The 20655-nt window shown below is 41.6% G+C and overlaps 1 protein-coding gene across 5 annotated transcripts in view; it reads left to right on the plus strand.

Moving 5' to 3' along the window:
• The window catches only part of SMG6 (SMG6 nonsense mediated mRNA decay factor), a 192648-nt gene that overhangs the window by 148870 nt on the left and 23123 nt on the right, over nucleotides 1-20655 (plus strand). For 4 of the 5 annotated variants that reach the window (XM_016138891.2, XM_016138893.2, XM_036223759.1 and 1 more), the window contains one exon: nucleotides 14936-15028. The exons of the other annotated variant lie outside the window; for it this stretch is intronic. In XM_016138891.2, coding sequence (XP_015994377.1) covers nucleotides 14936-15028 — 93 coding nt within the window. The remainder of the gene's footprint in view (nucleotides 1-14935; nucleotides 15029-20655) is intronic. 5 annotated transcript variants of the gene reach the window in all.

The raw sequence follows: 20655 nt of genomic DNA on the forward strand, positions 1-20655 counted from the left end.
AGGTATGTCTAACTTGTAAGGCTTTTTCCCCTAGCATAATCTCTATAACATGATTGTACATATCAAAATAAATAACTTGTTAATATTTTTGAATTCTCCAGATTATCTAAAAAATGCTATATCTCAATGAATTCATCAGAATTAAGGTCTAAGCAAGTTCCATACTTTGTATAACAGGTTCCCCACCTCTCTTTTTTTATGCCATTTATCTGCTGAAGATAGTCTTGATTTTTTTTAAGCAATGTTCTTGCATTTTTTTTTTTTTACTAATACCTGGTTTTACTGTGGTACATGTTTAAGTAATATATTTTTCTGAAAGAAAATGTTTATTATCTTTCTAAGTCTTAGTTTGAGAATGTCTTTCTTTTTCTTTTCTATATGAATGGCTACCTAGTTTGGGGAAAGAAGTCTAAAGCCAGTCAGGTTGGTAGGTCGGTGATGGGGGTGTGTGTGTGTGTGTGTGTGTGTGTGTGTGTGTGTGTGTGTAAATGCTAATAGGATTTTTTTATTATTATTATTTTTGGAAATTGAAGACCAAGCCAAGATAACGCTGGGTCAAGGATGGCAGTTTGATAAGTGTGTATTCATTCTGTGCAAAAGACAAGCATTACTAATTGAGCACAGCACTCTTTCCCAATGAACACAAATGAAGCCTCACATTCCTTTAAAATGCCCCCCCCAACAACTTTTTGCCATCCCTAATGTTGTTCTCTTGTTATTAAATTTCTTAGCATGCCCTTTGAAAGTTCTTACTTTAAATCTGTTTCACTCAGGAAAGTTTCCCTTTCTTTTTCCTTCCTTTCTCATTTTTTAAAATTATTGCTCTTCTATATCTTTTGTTTGTTTGTTTTCATTGCTTTCATCTTTATTTTTTCTTCTTGGTTGTAGAAGAGGCTCAAGCAAGTTATCTATTTCATTAATTCAGTTTTCTATTTGTATTTAACTGCTACTTAACTGCCACACTTTAGTTTTTCCTGATCATTTTCTCAAATGACTTCTTAATCTAGATTGAAATGCAATTTGTTATGCTTAGGTATTTTTTTTTAATTTTTTTATTGAAGTTTAATCATCATAAAGTAATGTGCGCTATTCTTTTAAGTTTAAGCCCAGTACATTTTAATATATGGCTATATTCCTGCTAACTGCCACGCAGATCGAAATATAGAATATCATTGGCTTCCCATCAGGCTCCTTTATGCCCCCTTTTGTTAATACTTTCCTTCACACAGGTAACCATTATTCTGACTTCATTCACTATCAATTAGTTTTGCCTAGTTTTGAACTGTACATAGACAGAATTACGTAGTATATACCCGTAGTATATACCCTTAGTATCTGGCTTCTTCAAAACAATCTGTGAGAGATTCATCCATGTTGTTGCATATAAGAGTAGTTCATTCTTCATTATTGCTGTGTAACATTTTGTTGTATGTATGTACCATAGTTTGTTTATTCTACTATTGATGAAAGTTTGTTTCTTTTACCAGTCTTAGCACTTATGAAGAAAGCTGCCATGAACATTTTTTGGTATATATTTTGATGGACATATGCTTTAATTTCTCTTTGATATATACCTAGGAATATGATTGTTAGGTGATAAGGTAGGTGTATATTTAACTACAGTAGATACTGCCAAATAGATTTCCAAAGGTGGTCGTACCAATTTACATGATCATCTGCAGTATATAAGAATTTCAGTTGTTCCACATCTTTGCCAGCACTTGGCTTTGACTTTGGTTTTGGTTTTCATTTTTGCCATTCCTGGTGGGTATGTAGAAGTATCTCATTGTTCCTCACTTGTGTTTATTTTTTCCATGGGTGATTTTGTCTTTTTCTTGATTTGTAGAATTATTTTATTAATATTCTGAATATAAATCCTATGTTGGATATATATAGGAAATATCTTCTTTTAGTCTGTGGCGTATGTTTTTGCTCTTAATGTCTTTGATGAACACAAGTTCTTAATGAAGTCAAATGTGTCAATATTTTTCAATTATAGTTAGCATTTTTTGTGTCCTGTTTAAGAAATAGTTGCCTACTTCAAGGTCATGAAGATATTCTTGTACTTTTTCTTCTAGAAGTTACTTAAGACCTTTCACATTTAGGTCCGAGGTCCATCTTGAATTAATTTTTGTTTATGGCATGAGGTAGAGGCAAGGTTAATTTTCTTCCCATATAGATACCAGTTGATCAAACTATTTATTGAGAGATCTATTTACACACTGAACTGCAGTAGTGCCTTGTCATAAGTCATATGATTTATATATGTTTAGGTCTGTTTCTAGACATTCCGTTTTGCTCCAAAGGTCCTTTTATCTGTCCTTGTGCCATTAATGTTGAAAGTTTCCAAACTTTTCACAATAACTCTCCTACAGAAATATTTATTTATTCCTCAGATTGCTATCCATCTGTTCAATTGTAATACGTTTTAATGTGTTAGGTGATTTTTTTTTCATCTTTATTGAGGCAGGTTATACTTGTTCATATTGAGAGCTTAGATGTGTCTCTGTTAAGACTAAAAGGAAAAGAGGAACATTTGATTTACACTGCTGGTGTTAAACATTCCTAGAGGCATGTAGAAAGGAAACTAGAGCTACAGATAGTCATGGCAAGGCACTAAACCACTCTATTTGCTGGAGTGGAACAAATTTGTCAACTTAGTGTTCTGATTTAGGGGTCTTTAACTCTTTTAGAATTAAGCCTCAGGTTTATTTTCCTTCTGCTACACCAATTATAAACCAGCAACTGCTAAATTTCTTTTGATAGGATCTGGTCATGCCCTTTTTAAGTGTGCCACACCCACTTTGGCTCTTTTCATAGTTGCTCAAAGACCATTAATGAGGTATTGCTGCTAAGATCCCATCTACCAGGCAGAAGATTGAACATCAGTTGTCCTTTTCCTCATTCCAGTTGCATCTGCTGTGTCTTGCAGAAAATTCCTCATAGTTTCTGGTATTTGGTTGCCTAGTGCTGATATATGCTTTCTATACACACACACACACACACACACACACACAGTTATTTCAGTGGAAAACCGAAACAGTGGACAAAATAGCTTAGATAAGAATATACTTAAAGCTATTCTAATTACAGGTTCATGCTAGTTTTTAAACAAGTGTTTAGCCTTCCAAATTGATTATATTGGTAGTCATTATTCGTTTTATTAAGGTGAGCATTGTTCTTAAAATGTGTGTGCATGGACTTAAATGTGTGTGACTTGTTACTTCATAACAGATAGCTCTACTACACTCCTGTAAACTCAGGGAGAAACAATTCAGTGTTCCTGAAGATACCCTCAAGTCTTTTTGTGCTAGGTCTCACCTCTACAGCTTGGTATCTCCCCTACCCCTATGCAGGCAGCCCGAATTATAAATAGAACCAAAGCCCAAAGACCCAGTAAGCTGCACAGAGGAAAATAAGACAGTGATAGATATCCAGAATGGGATAGAAGTGATTGTTTTGAAACTCATGAGTTTCGGACGATCTGCCTATATGCCTTTATTTGATAAAAATGTCAAATGGCTCTCTTGCCACTGGCTAAGAAAAACTGACCCTAGAATTAGGGATAAATTTTGTGCTCTTATTGAGCCAGAGTCGTTTCCCACCCAGCCTGTTGAAGACCCAGCTGGGGAACAGGGACTGTTTCCTATATTCTTTGTATTTACTACTTGGTAAGTAGTAAATAAGAGAACAGATTTAGATGTTTGGGGGTCTTTATACCTGGCTTTTTTTGTTGTTTATTTGTTTTGCTTTTTAGTGTAGCTAAAGTATGTAAATACACTGTTTTATTCTTTATTGTCTGTATTTTAAAAAATTTTTACATTGTAATTCAAATATAAAAACTTAGAACAGACCCTCAAGTGATATTTTTTGAATAGAGAGGAAGTAATAGGAAATTCAACTAAGAAGACCCCAAACTTCAATTGTAAAGATAGATACCTCCTTTCTCCAAGAATTAGATCTGATCAGGGTTCGGACCCACTAATACGGAGTGGGAGGGGGATAAATCACAACTAAAAACCTTGGCACTTCTATAAGAAATTTAAATAACAGGCCGACATATAGAGATTCGTAAATATATACTTGGTGCCAGCTAAACCACAGAAAAGATACTGTATTTGTGGCCCAGAGAAGTTAAATATTTGTGGTCAACTTAAAATTCAACATAAAACTCTCATCTTGATGGAAACTATCCAGAAACTGCATAGAGACCACGCAAGCTGCATAAACTCTCAAAGGCCTCTCTTCTCACCCGGCTAGGCTGGAAGAACCTATTCTCCTTTCTTTATACTGCATAGCTGGCAAGCCCTTCTAGGAGAGAAAAGGCTCCCTGGCACTCTGTTTACCTACCCAAGAAGCCTACACTTAAGGTCCTCTCTGCTTCGTGGCTCACTCCTTCACATCTGTTCAAATGGCCTTTCCCCTGATCATCTTTTATACAATAGCAATACTCTCCCTACGCTGTTACTATCTGTCCCTTTTACCCGACTTCATTATTTTTCCTAGTACTTCCCTACTTGTCCTGTATTTGTTTCTTAGTCTTACAAGACTGTTAAGCTCCATGACAGCAGGAACATTATTTTATTGGTTGCTATATTCCTAGTGCCTTAAATAAGACCTGCCACACATAAGAGGTGCTTAGTAAATATTTTTTTAATGAATTCAATGGACTACCTTAAAATGTTTCAGGAGTACAGTCTAGGGAGCAAAGAGTTACACCCTGCCTTGGCATAGAGTACTGTTACATGGTAGAACCTCAGACTGTGAGATCAGCCTGAAACACCTCAATACCTTACTTTCTGTTCTGCGGTAACTGCGTATGGTCCCTGAGAGGGAGACTGGCACTTGCAGGTCGTGCCTACACCTTCAGATGTACAAGGCGCCTCCTGCCATAACACCTGGCTTACACATAGTGATGGAATTAACACAGTTTAATTTTCACAGTAAAGAAATATTTCAATATTTGTTTCTGGCCTTCAGATTTGTTGAAGACCCTCTGGAGTGGGAGTTCTTTTGGGGCAGCATGCAGACTGGAGTACATACCTATACTTTTCACATTCTTTTTTGATACATAAATGCACTCCATCTTGCCCAGCTTTTTGTTATTTGAGACCCTGCCTGGTTGAGGGGTCTGATGTTGCTGACTACTCCCAGACTTCTTGGACTTGATAACTGATGGACTTCACTGATGAACAGGGATTTTTCTCCTATCTGCTTTACCTGTGCCACCTTTGCTAGGTCTTCCAGTCCTCTCAACACAGAGAAACTTTGTTGCAGTAAAATCTTAGGTTTTCTAGATCTGTTCCAGAACCTGTTGTTGATGACCTTTAGCATTTGTTTGGTTCACAAATGATGTTGACGATCTCTAAGACATGCTATCAGGTTTTAAAAAATAGCAAAGTATATTACCATTTATATAAATATATTTATAAAAGGTATAGGGAGAACCTATAGTTAACCATCTACGATAATATATGCATAAATATCTCCAAAGGACATACCAGAAACTGGCAGCAGGGCTGGGGAACAGAGATTCTAGAAACCAGAGATGGGAAGATTTTGTTTTTAAAATTTACCCTTTTGTACTGTTTGTTTGTTTGTTTTTAACATATTCTGTGTGTTTAAACTACACATTACTAAGCAACTTTGGTTTGACGTGGTACTTGGAGCCAAGGTGCCAGGCACCATATCTTCAGTGCCTCTAAGTAACGATGCTGTCATTGAACTTCTTTTCTGCTTTAGCAGCAAGAATGGCCTTTGCCTAAATAACAATGCAGTGACAGCTTTAAGCTCTGTATTGTCAATTAAACAAACAAAAAAAAAGTTTAGACTGTGTACAAGCTTCGTGGTATAGCCGCTACAGAAATATTCTTCTTTCTTATCAGTGTGAAGCACGGAAACTATATTTTAAGCTAGTTTATATAGTAGTCCCTCATTATCCACAGGGGATTCATTCCAAGAGCTCCAGTAACTGCCAGAAAGTGTGGATCATACCAAACCCTATATATGCTGTGTTTTTTCCTATAGATACATACCTACAATAAAGCTTAAACTACTCTTGTGCTTTTGAGCCATTATTAAGTAAAATAAACGGTTACTTGAACACAGGCACTGTGATGCCAGGACAGTCAATCTGATAACCAAGACATCTACCGAGTGAATAACAGGTGTGTAGGGTATATGGTGTGGATATGCTGGACAAAGGGATGATTTACACCCCAGGTGGGACGGAGTGGGTCAGTGAGGTACACAGTGAGATTTCATCATGCTAATCAGAACAGCACACAATTTAAAACTTAAGAATTGTTCATTTGTGGAATTTTCCATTTAATATTTTCAGACCATGGTTGACCACAGGTAACTGAAACCGCAGGAAGTGAAACCACAGATAAGAGAGGACTACTGTAATTAATTGTTTTCATGTCTTTTTATGTACGTGCTTCAAAAGTAAAGAAAAAGCATTCATAGTTACTGATTTGTTGTTGTTACACTTGTTCTTAGTCTAATAACTTGGGAAGATTTAGCAAAGAATCAAATACATTCTAACAGCAGCTTTTTAATTTTTTTTCAAATTCCGTGAGGATATACATAGGCTTGGTGATCAGGAAAGGCTCAGATGAGGTACCATCAACTCAAATGCCATTTTGCAAAAATGACTGGAAAAATACATCTCCTTCATCTAAATAAAAGTCATAGTCTTCATTATGCTTTGTTCTGGTCATAACACAACTCCATATAAATTAGTTATTCTGTCTGGGCTTGAGTTTATTCTCTGTAAAATAGGGGTGATAGTACTCCCTTAATATGTTTCAGTAAGGAATAAATGAAATTTAAAAAGTGAAAATGCCTAGATTATAAAAATAAAAGGATTTCTCAACATATATGTTCTTCATAATGAGTGGAAGGAGCAGTTAAGAAAACTCCAAAGAAACAGCCAATTACCAATCCAGTCCTACACCAGATTCCCATATACCTTCCCAAATTATCATGTAGCTTCTGTTGCTGTTTTCTTTAATTCATAAGGATTTCCTCAGATTCTCTACCAACTTCATTCTCTACCCTTTCAGCTATTGCTGTTGTGGCTTTAGATGTAGAAAACCTGTTAGATTTATCTTGTAGGCTGAGATGCAGGCCCAGCAAGAAATTAGGCAGGAATTAGGAATTCAGAAGGCAAGGCAGATGTGCTTACAGTTATATTATTCCAGGATTCCCCTATAATGGAAACCCTTAAGTGAGGATTTGTGAGCCCTTGAAGGAGAACAGCAAAACACCACTTTGGAAACAAAATCATTCTGTCTTGGGCATTCCAGCACTTCCCATTGCTGGCTTCCTTTCCGCACCATTCCTTTATGCAATCCCACCCCACTCTTGGCCCTGGCACATAATCCCATGAACATGCCACCTGCCTTCTCTTTCTCTCTGGCCCCATCCTTTGGCTGCTCAGTTTATATTTTCCACATCCTCACCCTTTTTTAGTTCCAAACTAAATAACCTTCACAGATGGCTTGTTCCATCAGAGCTGTTTAAGAACACAGGACAGTGAAATGGGGTCCAGAAGGAGCTGCCAAAGCCTGAGGCTGCCTTTCCTACAGAGGCCCAAGACAACTTTGTCATCAGCTCCCTAGAAGTCCATGGACAGTGAACAGAGAGGCTGGCAGATTGGGTGGTGGAATGTCTCTTTAACACTATAATCCTCTAGCAGCTAGCAACTAGTTCTCACTTAGATTTACAAGTCAGAACCTGGAGCCGGATATATTGCATACTCCATTTTCCACAGAAGACAGAGCACTTTGTAGTTGGCATTTCTCCCCTTTTTTACAGCATGGAAACCCAACAGGAAATGGCAGTCCCATTTGTGTTTTGGATTGTGGTTTGAGTCCTTACTGAACTTCTTTGTGAACTCCTGGAGAGGTCTAGATCCCTGCCCTGACTGACCTGAAGGGCAGTATTCCCAGCTGTCAGCACATCCTTGGGAAGAGGGGGAACTTCAGTCGCCTATTAGAAATCCTGCAGATGAGAGAAGACCCAGAATTTCACTCTTTCTTTCCTGTCAGCAAGGACATGTAAGTTTCCTGTCTGCCTTGTCATCAGCTTTAAAATACTTTTCTCCTACATCCCCCCATGTATGTAAGCTTCTGTTCCCGTTCATTAGCCCAGCACCCTCCTTCCCTTTGTCATAATCATCAGATGGGTATGGTTATTTTGTCCTCGTGACAAGACGGTTTTTTCCTTGTCCTCACAATTATTCCTTGTGTGGCTTAAGACCTCTCTAGTCATAGTATCCCCCTCTTTCCCTTCCTTTCTCTTCTTTCTCTAACCGTAGCCTTTGTAAGTAGATTCTTCTGAGATCACTGAGGAAAGGCAGTATGTGCTTTTTGCTACTATAGGAATCTCTTTTCCATCAGCAGTGTTCCCTTGAAAGACACCCTCCCTTCCTCCATGTTGGTGGCTTACCTGCTTGAACTCAGGCTTAACAAGGCAAGGAACAGTGGCATGTATGGAGTGTTCTGGCCAGACAAACGGAAGTTAACTCTTAGAGAGAGAAGACAGTTGAAGAAGCTTCCCCTGGAAAGAACATAGAAGGAAAGAGTAAACTCTGTGGCAGGGAAGTGCTCCCTGAGAACTCAGTCAGAAATCAGCATCTCTTCTCTAAGCCTGGTCTTTCTCCTGAGAAGTAAACTATTGTTCTTTCTCTTCTCCATCTTCATATCTTCCTCCACGATCAAGGGTTGCCATATGAACAACACAGGTAGAAGGAGGAAGCTTTGATTTTCTTTGTCTTGCCCCCATGCTCTCTGTTGGACCTTTTTCTTTACAGTACATCTAGAGGTCAAGACTGTACTGTAATGCAGAGAACTTTCTGGGAACACTCATATATAGCTCTTAACTTGGTGTCCAACAGTGGCTACTTTCTTATATTCATTCAGCTCATCAACTGATTGGCTAAAGTCTTACCCATACTGTGTCCAAGGAAATAAAATTAATCTGAATGATACAACTCCTTTCAGGGAAGGTGCTCTGAAAAAATTTTAATTTCAGTATCTCTGTTCTTGCCTGTAGCTTAATCAAGCACACCCTTTTGGTTTCTATTCATTTAAACACAAATTCATCAGAACCATTTATTTTGTCCTGGAGACAGGCCTTTGGACTGCTGGTGAAGGTGTGGGGTGTGAGGTGGTATCATTTAGTGAAAGGATTGAAGTAGGTCCCTTTCTCCAAAAGTACCATTACCTTCCTAAGATATTACAAAGTTTACTGGACTGAGCACAGACTTTAGAATAAGACAAATCTGGGTTCAAATCCCAGCTTTACCACGTGCTAGACATTTCTTTCCTCAGAGTTTCAGTTTTCTCTTCCTCTTTCTATTTCACAGATTACTGTGATAATCAAATGAAATAACAATGCCTAGCAACTATCAGTCACCACTTCATCTCCACCACAGCTTTCCCAGTCATATTTCAGCCACCAAGGAGCTGTGACCAGTGAAAACTGCATAGAAAGTAAAGTTCTGGCTTGTTCTACTGGCCACTACCCTGAACCTCCGTAATGGGCTTCTTGCATGCTCATAAGCTTTTGTTTTTAGAATGCACCCACCCTGAGTTTGTTCAGTATTCCTTTTCACTTGTGAGAACTTCTTTCATGATCAGTTTTCAAGGGCTTTAGAATGTCTAGATGGTGCTTCTCCTAGAAGGCAAGCCTGTTTCCTCTGTGCCACCACAGCGGTATTACTGGCAGACAGGTCTCCAGAGACCACTCCATACCTCTCTGCACTTTGGTTTTTCTTAAGAAAGCTTGTTCTCAACCTCCTGTGGGACTCATAGGTTTGGCTTGTACCCTCCATGTAGCCTGGAGGGAGCTACAGGGTGTTGGAGATGACCATGGGAAAGAAACGGCTCACAAAAAGAGCATGTTACATGAGCCAGCAGCTCCCCACTGCTGGAGCAGGCTCAGTGAGGCCACTGACAAGAGTCTTCAGAACACTAAACAGGTGATTAAAACATCAGTACAAGTCTTTCCAAACCTCACAGAAAGCCAAAAACTTAGTTTGGACACCAACAGAAATTTTCCGCTCTGGAGCTTTATAAACTGGTCTGCTGTTTCTTCCTCTGCTCTGTGGCCAGAGGGGAGCTCTGTGCTAATGATTCCATAAAACTCTCCAAGTCTTCCTGAGAGTAGCTTATTGTATGAGAAGAGCCTATACCATACCACCTTTTTTCATCAGGAATTATCTTTAGCCTTTCACTGTTAGTTCAGGTTCTGAATCATCTCTCCTTCCAAAAAGGCCAAGCCCAGCTCTTTGCACTGCCCCCTGTGACAGAGCTGAGCTCCAGGATCAAGGTCAGTCACGGAACTGAACTGTCTTTTCTCTCCTTTCCAATATGACTGCTCAGAATGATAGAAACCTTTAAGAGACTTTCAGAATTATCTGCATTTTGCAAACAAGGTTCAGTAACTTGCCCATCTTAGGAAAGCATGAAGTGAGCTTTCCTCCAGACCCAGCTTTCCCCAGACCTATGGCATGTCAACTGTCCAAAAGAAGTACACCCAGCCCAGAAGGAGTCCAGTCTCTAGAAACCAGCAACAAGAGACTGCCCCCTTTGAATTTCTGTACTACATTAGTTCTTTCCCTTTGTGGGGATTGTGAGTGCCTCAGCACAGGTAAATGGCCTGGATCCACTGAGAGCTGTGGGCATTTGGACACTGATTAAAGAGCAGAGGCACATCCCTGCTCCTCCACTTACCAGCTGCATAACCTTGAACAAGTTAACTTCTCTGTGCCTTGATTTACTCATCTGTAAAACTAAGATAATGACACTACCTACTTCATGAGGTTGTTATCTGAATTAGGTAAATTGGTGCATGTAAAACATTTGGCACAGTAGCAGCCATTCACTAAGTGTTCTTCGTAACTGTTAAGGGTGAGTGAAGCATACAGCAGGTTTGTTGTTACACCTTAGAAGGCCCAATAGTGTTCCTCCAGGAAGCAGTTCTGGTGAGGTTGCCAGAACGTTGAACTAGAAAGCTGTTGCATCTGGCTTCAAATCTCATTTAAATTACTCAAGTTTCACTTTCTTCATCTCTGTTATCATTATCTGAATGTAACAGCAACTATTTCATAGAGTACTAAGGATTTTCTAGATCCTAAAAGTGTCATGAAAAATATAAGATAGTATTTTTTTGCACCTTAGCTAAAGTGGAGTTGCATTTTTTTAAAGTGTGATCATCTTCACCTAGCTTTTCAGCCTTTAAAGCAGTGATTCTCAAACTTCAGTGTTCATAAGTTCCTGGAAGAGTTGTTTAAAGTGTACAATCTAAGGCCGTATCCCCAGAAATACTAATTTATTTAGTCCAAAGTGGAGTCCAGGGATTTGCATTTTTAACAAGCTCACTGTGTGATTCTAATATATGTGATTTGAAAAAAATTCTTTTTAGTGTTCAGAGGTGAAGAAAGAGAACTAATATCTATTGAACTTATTCTATGTGCCAAGTATTTGCCTGTCTTATACCTCATTTCTAACCATGAATAGACTTTAGTTAGTTAGCAAAGCTTGTCTTATCTCCAACTATAAAGCATTAGCCACATTCGATATTCAGAACTCTAGATGTAGGACCTGAAAATACAACTTAAAGCGGCTTTACATCTCAGCCCTAACCTCAAGGAATTTCTGTATACTATAGTTTTAATTTGCTGTGGGGATTCTCAAGATATGGGTGTACTTTTTCCCAGGGCACAATGTTAATGCTTCAAAAAGCATAAGTCTCACCTCTTGCTTGAGGTGTGTTATACCTTGCCCTGGGGCAACAGCCTCCACTTAAGGCAAGATAAAACATGCTCAGAGCTTGGCTTCTTGTGGTATCTTATTTCAAACTAGGAACTCTGTAGGCAGCCTGTCAAAAGAGAGCACATTTCCCTAACTGAGCCCAAACCTCCTTGGAGAGCACCACCCAAAGCAGAAAGTTAGCATCCCTGAGTCTGTCTAGGGTGTCTGTGTTTACACAACACAAGGAGCATGATTCGCATAGTAGACAATATGGTTGGTACCCCCTGCCTGATCATGATGTCCTCTGGAATTGTCCTTAGGTCCTAAGGTTACCATCTACCTCCCAGGATCAGTTGTCCACATTGTCCAAGTACCCATAGTGTATGTTAGGTGCTACAGATAGGTTTTTCTTTGAGAGAGAGAGAGAGAGAGAGAGAGAGAGAGAGAGAGAGATAGAGTGTGAGTGTGTGTGTGTGTGTGTGTGTGTGTGTGTACACAAATTATCGTGCCTGCCCTCAGGAATCTTACTTAGGAGAGAAAACAAGACAGATTAATGGGAGAAAGATATTAAGAAGCATAAACAAATCAACAGATCAAATTTATGGATGTCATAAACTTGGGAAAGGAATACATTCTCAGATGACAAATTAGAATCCAAAGAGAACTTGACAGGCTACAATGAAAGAAGTAAATAACAAGATGAAAACAGATCAGATAAATGTAAAATCTTACCTTATCCAGAAAGTCAGCTGCACATAGCAGGTAGCATGCAGCACAATACTAAATAATAGGATTTCTTATAGCGTGGAGAGACCTCAGTAAAGGAATGTTATAAAAGGGAATAGTTAATGGATATCTTACATTTAGTGGAGATATTACTTAGCCACATACATGAAAACAGTTTGGGGATTTGTTGATTAAAAGCTCACCACGTGGTGTTAGCGCAAGTAAGGCGGTTAACAACAACCACCAGTGCCGTTTTGGCCTATTCATAGAATTGAGGTATCCAGAATGGAACAAGGAGGAGATATTCCTTCCTCTCTGTTCTCTGCTGCCGGATCACATGTGAGCACTCATTCCAGGAGACATAGTAGTCTCAGTGAAAGTCTTAGTGAAAGAATGTGCAGGATGTTGAGGAGACAGTTGAAGTGAGGAACAGTCAACGGAAGTTGAGAATGTTTAGCCTAGAGAGAGTATAATATAGCAGACTTCAAATAATTTGAGGTCAGTTATATAGAAGCAGAATTAGAGTTTCTTATATGGCCCCAGAAAACAAAATTAGAAGTAGTGGGAGACAGATTGGGGCTTAAAAGGGATAGACAGAAATTAGGACATTCCAAAAATGGAATGAGCTCCCTAGTAGGAAATGAGCCCTCTTGTAGATTCATGACTAATAGACCTCTCATACAGCATAGTCAGGATTGAAAGTTAACAGGGAAAAAAAAAGCCTGTTAAGTAGGTATGATAAAAACTATGTATCTTTCTTAACCATTAAGTAATGACGGTTTTAAAAGCTTCCCCAGGATCTTGAATCCTTTCCACCTGAAATATTCAGTAAAGGGTTGGATCGCTGGAAGATGATATTGAGGAGATTCTAGTGTGGCTCTGAATGATCGATAGATAACTCACTTTGTGGCATATAGGTAATACAGATGTTGAGGGCTGCTAATGAGGTCAGAGAAAGATAAATGAAGTATGGGCCTAACCCACAGGTGCTGAAGAGACAGCTGTGCATTTGGAAGAGGTTAGTGTCAAGTTACTGTGGAATCCCTCCGTGGACTGAAAATTCTCTGTAGTCACAGACTGCATCTGCCTTGTTCTCTCTTGTGTGCCCAGGTTGTCTAGCATAGTCCCTGTCACATAGTAGGACCTTAGGAAATATTTGTAGATAGTGGGCTGACACAGTGGACAAAGTCTTCTTGAAAAGAAAGGCTTTTTATCACACTTAGAGGAAGATAAGACAATTATTAATTGCTTAAAGTTAAAGTCACTGTAGTTTGTGGCATAATCTGTAAAGTCTTAGAGGTACAAAGGGGAGCAGCAAATGGCATGCAGGGGAATATCAAATAGAGTTGCCTCAGGCCTGGATCTGAGGATTAGGGAATAATAGCAAGAAGTGAGAATGGTAATGTACAGTGGGGAGGTGTGGGTGTGTGGTAGAGGGCTTGTAGAGATCATTGAAAAAAATTGGGATTTCATCTGGTAGCAAGGCTGCGCCCAAGGGAATTCTCTGTCCTGACATCCTTAGGACACTTCTGCCTGAAAGAAATAAAGGAAAAGTGTGCCAGGTCTCTACAAGTTTTTCTTCTCTTCAGGCTGCCTCTTCCTCTTACCTTGGGGAGGAAGAATAAGAATTCTGCCCTCCTGAATGTTGTAGGTAATGTATGGGGGAGGAGGGAAGGGTTATTTTTCTCTTAATACAGGAAGTCTTTGAGGTACCTGATCTGTTTGTGGCCCGTCCCCCATCTCCTCGCCCCCCCCCCGCCCCCCAGCAGGGACTTTGCTTTGTTCTCTACTGAATCCTCAGGGTCTAGAATAATACCTAGTGCACTTAGTAGGAACTTAGTAAATATTTGTTGAATGCTGCCTAAATGTGTTGAATGCTGCAGATGTCTCGGAAAGGGTGCTCTCCCCACACATGTAAAATAAATAAAACTAGGAACAAATTTGGTAAAGGAGTCTGAACACAAACCTAAGGGGTGGTGTGGTCTCCTGATCCTGCCTGTCTAGAAGGCAAATAAGAATGTGGCTCAGAGCAACTAGAGCCCAAGATACAATTCTGGCCCAGAACTAACTGGCAATGTAGAAACAGACTGCATGTGGATATTTGCAGACTGAGACAGACATCAGGACTTTCATCCCCAGGGGCTGAGCTTGTAGCCTCCCCTGCTGGTTCAGTAAGTGAGGGCCCCAGCGCCTGTGTTCCAGGTTTCAGACCAGCTGAAGCCAGCCAGACCTGAAAGGCTTGTGTTGGCAGTGCCAGTATCCGCCCCTAACCCCTGCCAATGTGGGTGGCTGCTCTCAGAGCACTCTGCAGGGGAAGCCGATTGGATCGCAGCCCGAGCTACTGCTGCCTATAGTTTGCTCTCTGTGACGCACTGACTGTTGAGAATGCACCTTGCTCGTATGGCAGGAGCTCAGAACGCTAGAAGAAAATGCTTTCTTTCCATAAGGGAACAGTTCAAGAAGAGCAAGCTGTACCCTGTCCTGGAGAGCCCAGACTCCTATCTGGCTTTGTTCAGAATATCCAAGCTCAGGAAGCGCAGGTGGGTAGAAAATGCCTCACTGGGAATTTTTTCATTTCTCTTATATTGAGAGACCTGGAACAAGGATCTAGCTGACTCTAATTTAAGAAGGATACCGTTAACATGGGCAAAGCCACCACCCACACCCCAGTATGAAGGGACCATATGGGTAAGGCAATTGCAATGTTGACTATAGGAGTTTATTTCTAATGCATGCATTGGTTTCTTGCTTATCCTAAAGCCTAGGACCTTGGGGCATCTCTGGAGTCCTATTGAATGCATTCATGGTCCAGGAATATTTTTGGAGAATAGGAAGGATAGCTAGAGAGAAGCTGGGCCTTCCCTCTTCCAAGTGGCCTGCCCAGCAGCCTGGACCCGGCACCTTAGCTCCGAATAAAATATTTCAGCAGCTTTGGTATACAGGTGAACCTTTCAGGTCCTCTCCCCTCAGCCCTAGGGTGTGTGCCAGCCTTATGCTTCCTTCCTTATCTCTAAGTCTTGCTTCCACACATCTTAGTGGTATTAGGCAGAATTCCCCTCCCACTCCTGAGCAGAGTGAGGCACCAAGTAAGAAAAAATTACAGCCACTCATTTATTGAGTACTTACTGGGGCCAGGCACTTTGCTGAGAATTTATTATGCATTCTCTTTTAAACCTCACAAACAACTTGAGCAAACAGTCTCAGAGACGTTAAGTAACTTGTCTAAGGACACACAGCTAGAAAGTGACAACTAAGAATTAAGTTCACGTTCAAATCTTATGATCTCAGGTTCAGGTCTCATTGCCTGACAATGAAGCCCAGGCTCTTGATTACTTCCCTATATCGCTTCAACTCTCCTCTTTCCAGAATGGACCTAATTTTCCTCCTGTACTTACCTTCTCACTGCCAGTGTACACTCTACAACTTCTCTGTTTTCCCATTCTCTCTCCAGTGTAAACATAATCACCTTCTCAGTAGCCAAGGAGCTGTACCTTTTGGAATTTTCAATAAAACCATTGAAGTAGCCTCTCTCCCCACCACCAAATGTACCTACCTATCCATTAACCAGTTCCCACGCACCCCTCTCTAGGAGACATAAGGCCAGTATGCATGCACACACAAAAACGCAGTGGTTATGGGTGGGGTGAGCAGGCTGCATACGACCCTAAACAGGCATCTGCATTGCCAGCTGATTAGTAATGGCCCACATTGCCTCTGCTAAGAAGGAAACACAGCTGTTGGGACCAGACACGTGGAATGGTGTGGCCACTGTGGGTTGGCCAATGATGTTAGCATTTCATCTTGTGACCCGTTGACCCCTCAGCACAGACCAACCATAGAACTAGGGAGGGCTGCGTCTGGACATTGGGATCAAAAGTGACTGAAGAAGAGACCTATGCTTAGTTGTCTTGCATAGAAATGGGGTCCTGTGGCAGCAGGGATAGGGAAAGAGTAAAATGCTGATTGAGTTGATCCCCTTGGACAGTGTGCCCAGGAATTGTCAGGATATGCATCTGGCACAAGGACCCATACCTTTTCGCCCTCTGACCCTCTGTCATTCAGCCCCTGCACGGTTTTTTCTTTTCTCTGCCCTCTAACCCTTTCTCTCAATTCAATACCAATATGTTGTGACTCACATAGGCTGCAAATGTCTCTCTGTTGTAAACTGCCCCTGTTTTCAGACTGATTGTGTGTGCATCCTTGTGGCCTACTTGCCTCCTGCGTCTGGAGTCTACTTGCTGCATGGAAGCCCCTCCCCCTAGGAATGTGAATAAACCATTTCCTCTGTCCTCCCAGCTCCAGAGGATTCCCTGGGTCTGAACTTTCATTGGCAGTCCTCTTCTTAGACTGACCCACACTCAGCCACTACAGAATTGTCCTACCCACCCTTCAGTCTCCTGTGAGGGTGAGTCGTGCATAACTAGAGGTTCCCAGTTAGTGAAAACACTTTAGTCTGAGTTCAGTTTTTTGTTGCCAATCCTGTTGGCTTGGCTCATTAAAGATGATAATTAACCCATTGCTAATTGACCTCAGAAGCCAGCCAAACAGCCTATATTTTTACCAGCCTTGTTGGTGGATTTGTAGACTATTTTAAGGTTTCTTAATAATCTCAACAAGATTTCACTTTCCTGTCTGCATCTTATTTGCTCTAAGGACATTCTATAAAATTAACAAGCTATAAAGTTTGATTGAAGGTTTCAACAAATGTGAGAATAATTGACTCCATTTAGAGAAACAAGAAAAAAACCTGTAAACTTGAGTTTGTAGGGGAAAACCTATGTGATTTTTCTGTTTAACCAAAGGAGCAATAGCAAGCAGGACTTTTAAGACCAGAAAAAATAGAACTGGCTGATAATGCCAGTTTAAATTCTGATTCCCCAAAACCAAAAGTTCAGAGAAAGAAATTTTGCAAAATCTAACCAGCTGCTATAATGCTAAGACCTTCCAAGAGGCCTTTATGGAGAACTGGGACCTAATAAAGTTGGAGTGCATCCCTCATTCCCTAGAGCTTGTATCCAGAAAAGCGTGGTTTACCTGACCCTTTTTTCTGTTCTTTAACTAGATTGAGAGGGTTTTTCTTTTCCCCATGGCTGCTTTGAGATATATTAAATCTTACAACTCAGAATATATTATACTCCGATGCCTGGTACTCAGTTCCTTTTCTCTCTCTCACCCTCCGCTGTCTTCCATATGACAGCTTAGGTCTCTTTTTCTGTTCCTTCCTGGGCATCTCTGCCCAGGCTGGGCATGTCCCCTGTTGAGTGGCTGTGGAGAGTCACCAGTTTTCAAAGAACTCCATTCTTTGCTTACCCACTGCTCCACTAAGGTACCTCCGTCTGCCTTTCCTCTTCTCTGTTAACCTAGAGGTTTCTTCTTTCCTCAAGACCTAACCTTTCTCTAAGCTCCAGCCTCTACTAACCTGAGTGCATGCTCACATTATCTCTTTCTAAGGAACTGAGCCTGGGACCGGCCAGGCTCCTGTATCACTTTGCCACATCTCACTTTCAGTTTTCCTTTCTGCTTGGTTCTTTGCGTGTGGACCTGATCCGAGTGATAACTGGAGTCCTGAAGCTAGAGGTTTCAGTTCCTACTGATGGGGCATGCTGCCTCAGATGGTCTTCAGGGGAAGAGAAAGGGGCTTTCTCTGGGTGCCTTTAAGCTCTTTCCTGATTCAAAGCCCCAGTTTACTTTTCAAAGTTGACTGGAATGATTTGTGTGAAACATTTTGGCCATTAACTTTGGAGTTCCTGATTATCTCCTACACAGTGAGTCTCTCATCAGAAGGGCCATGACTGCTACTGAGAAGGTGCTGGGTCCCAGGTTTCCTGAGGTATTCCCTGGCCAGCAGCCCTTTTACCCACCTGTAAGCCCCCAGCCCAACACCACCAGTTAACAGCCCAGGAAGGAAGCCTCTCCTGCCCAGCTCTTTCTCCTCTAGAGAATCTAGAGTTTGCCCAGAGCTACAATATACATACCACTTACATTCTCTGTTTTTCATTGATATAGAATGGAAAAATGTACTCATGAACAGAGTTGTTGTGGGGATTATGTCATAGACTTCATCTGGACTCCTTCCTTTTCAAGCAGGGAGCCTAGCTTTAACCCCTCTCCTACCAGGAAGCCCTCCTTGGCCAGACAAAGATACCTCGAAGTTGGCTCTTTGTGGGTGGTTTGAAGGGCTTGTTGTGATATCTCTTATTAACCATATTTATACTCTGCCCCCCCCCCCCACCCACACACACGCACAAACAACTCAAGTGTTGGAGGCTTTAGAGAATGTGCTCATGAGCCTGTAGAACTCCAAGGATGAGAAAACTGTGGTCCTCACCCCACTGGGCTTATTCCTCCAATCTCGAAGCAGAATGATTTAGGCAACTGGCCAGCAGGCTGGAGACAGAGGGTTTCTCTATGCCCCTGGGCAGGCCCTAGACTTCCTGCCTCTCAGTTCCCCTCTCTACCAAATAGCTGGAACCCCATTTCTCACTCTCACAGTGCACTTTGGAAACCTAAGGAAACTTTTTCAACCTGAGCTCTTCTCCCTGCTAGTTGGGTTGCAAAGGACAGGAGACACTTTTCTTAAAGACTGTGTGACTTATCTTTCTCCGAGTAGGTAGAATCCTTTTCAGGCCTCTTAGCTCCTGCTTAGAGACCTCACTGGATTAAACCCCTTTTGAGAATCAGCTAGGAGTGTCCTTGCCCTAGGGAAGGGACTGATGGCCATAGTAGACAAAATTCCCGAGGAAACTAAGTGCCTTCTAAACAGGGTGAAAATGAAAATGGGGAACCCCTGTGAATGGTATTTCCCACTGATCCTCTAAGGATGTGCTGCAGGCAGGTTCAGAATGTCTGTATCCCTTGGTCCCTCTGTGCCCTGGAATTCCCATCTCCACATGTCCCACATCCAAAGATGTGGCCTTTCTCTCTCTTGGCCAGGAATCTCACACTTCTTGAGCCATTCAGCATGCCATCCAGCCTATGCTCTAACAGCGGGAATTTTCTTGCCCTCCTGGCATCACACACACACACACACACACACACACACGCACACACACGCACACACTAGCTGCTTCTGGACAGGTTTCTACTACACACTGCAGGAATTGCAGCATACCTCTTGCCATCCAGGTGATGCCAAGGACCATGGCAAGCTTTTTCTGTCCTTTTCCAACCCCTTAGCCCCCACCTCTTCACTATTCAGTGGTAGCAGTCTCACACCGAAAAGGAAAGTCCTGGACCCATTACATAATTCTCCATAGTGCAAGCAGTAGCTGGGGCATAAGGTCAGAGGTCATAGTGGGGTCAGGTGGCTGACACACAGTGTAACGACAAGGTGGTTAAAATTAGACCACAGAGAGGAAACTGGCAGTCTTGTGGAAATGCAGAAGTTTCCTCTGCAAGTGAGAGGCTGGGGATGTAGGGAGGCCACTATGCGTGCTGCCTGCCAGGCTATTACTCATTTCAGCTCTGTTCTTTAATGCCTTTTAGCCCTTGCTTCTGTATTTCTAGCCTTCCTCATCACATGTTCGAATACACGCGATGGTTACCTGCCCTGGCCCAAGGAGAGCTTCCTTCCTCCTTCAAGGAGGTAAGCCCAGCAACGGGCACCTCAAGCTCAGGACAGCTATTCTTTACAAAACTTCTTCTGGGTAGCTGAGCATCTTTTAGGTCAGCCTCTCAGGTAGATGTGGTCAAAGTACTTAGCCTGAGATTCAGGCCTATATGGCTCTAGGACCATTGGTAAAGGTGAACAGGGATCACTCCTAGGCAGGGAGAGTAGTAGCAGGTTTGCCTGGGAGAGGTGGCAGAGGATGGAGTTACAAAGCACACAGTTGACTGACGTGTGCTGTGCCTCCCTGGCTAGCCAGCTGGCAGAGTGGTGCTCAGTTCCACACTGTCCTAGAGGATATGGATCATGCCTGCCTCATCTGCTCCCTGTGGTACCCAGCCAAGTTTCCCTGTGCCTGTCAGCCCTTATTGTGAGCCTCTTATGTGCCCTGTTCATCCTTAGCACCCATTGCCAGGGAAGTACGAAAAGTATGGGATGTAGTCTTTGCCACCTTTGGGGTTTTTGTCCAGGTGAGGGAGATAACAAATACACCTGTAAAATAATGAACAATCAATCAAAGACAGACTTTAAGTTAGTACTCTACTGTGTGATACAGACATA

The sequence above is a fragment of the Rousettus aegyptiacus genome, unplaced genomic scaffold, assembly GCF_014176215.1.
Source record: "Rousettus aegyptiacus isolate mRouAeg1 unplaced genomic scaffold, mRouAeg1.p scaffold_m13_p_6, whole genome shotgun sequence".
Lineage (NCBI taxonomy): Eukaryota > Metazoa > Chordata > Mammalia > Chiroptera > Pteropodidae > Rousettus > Rousettus aegyptiacus.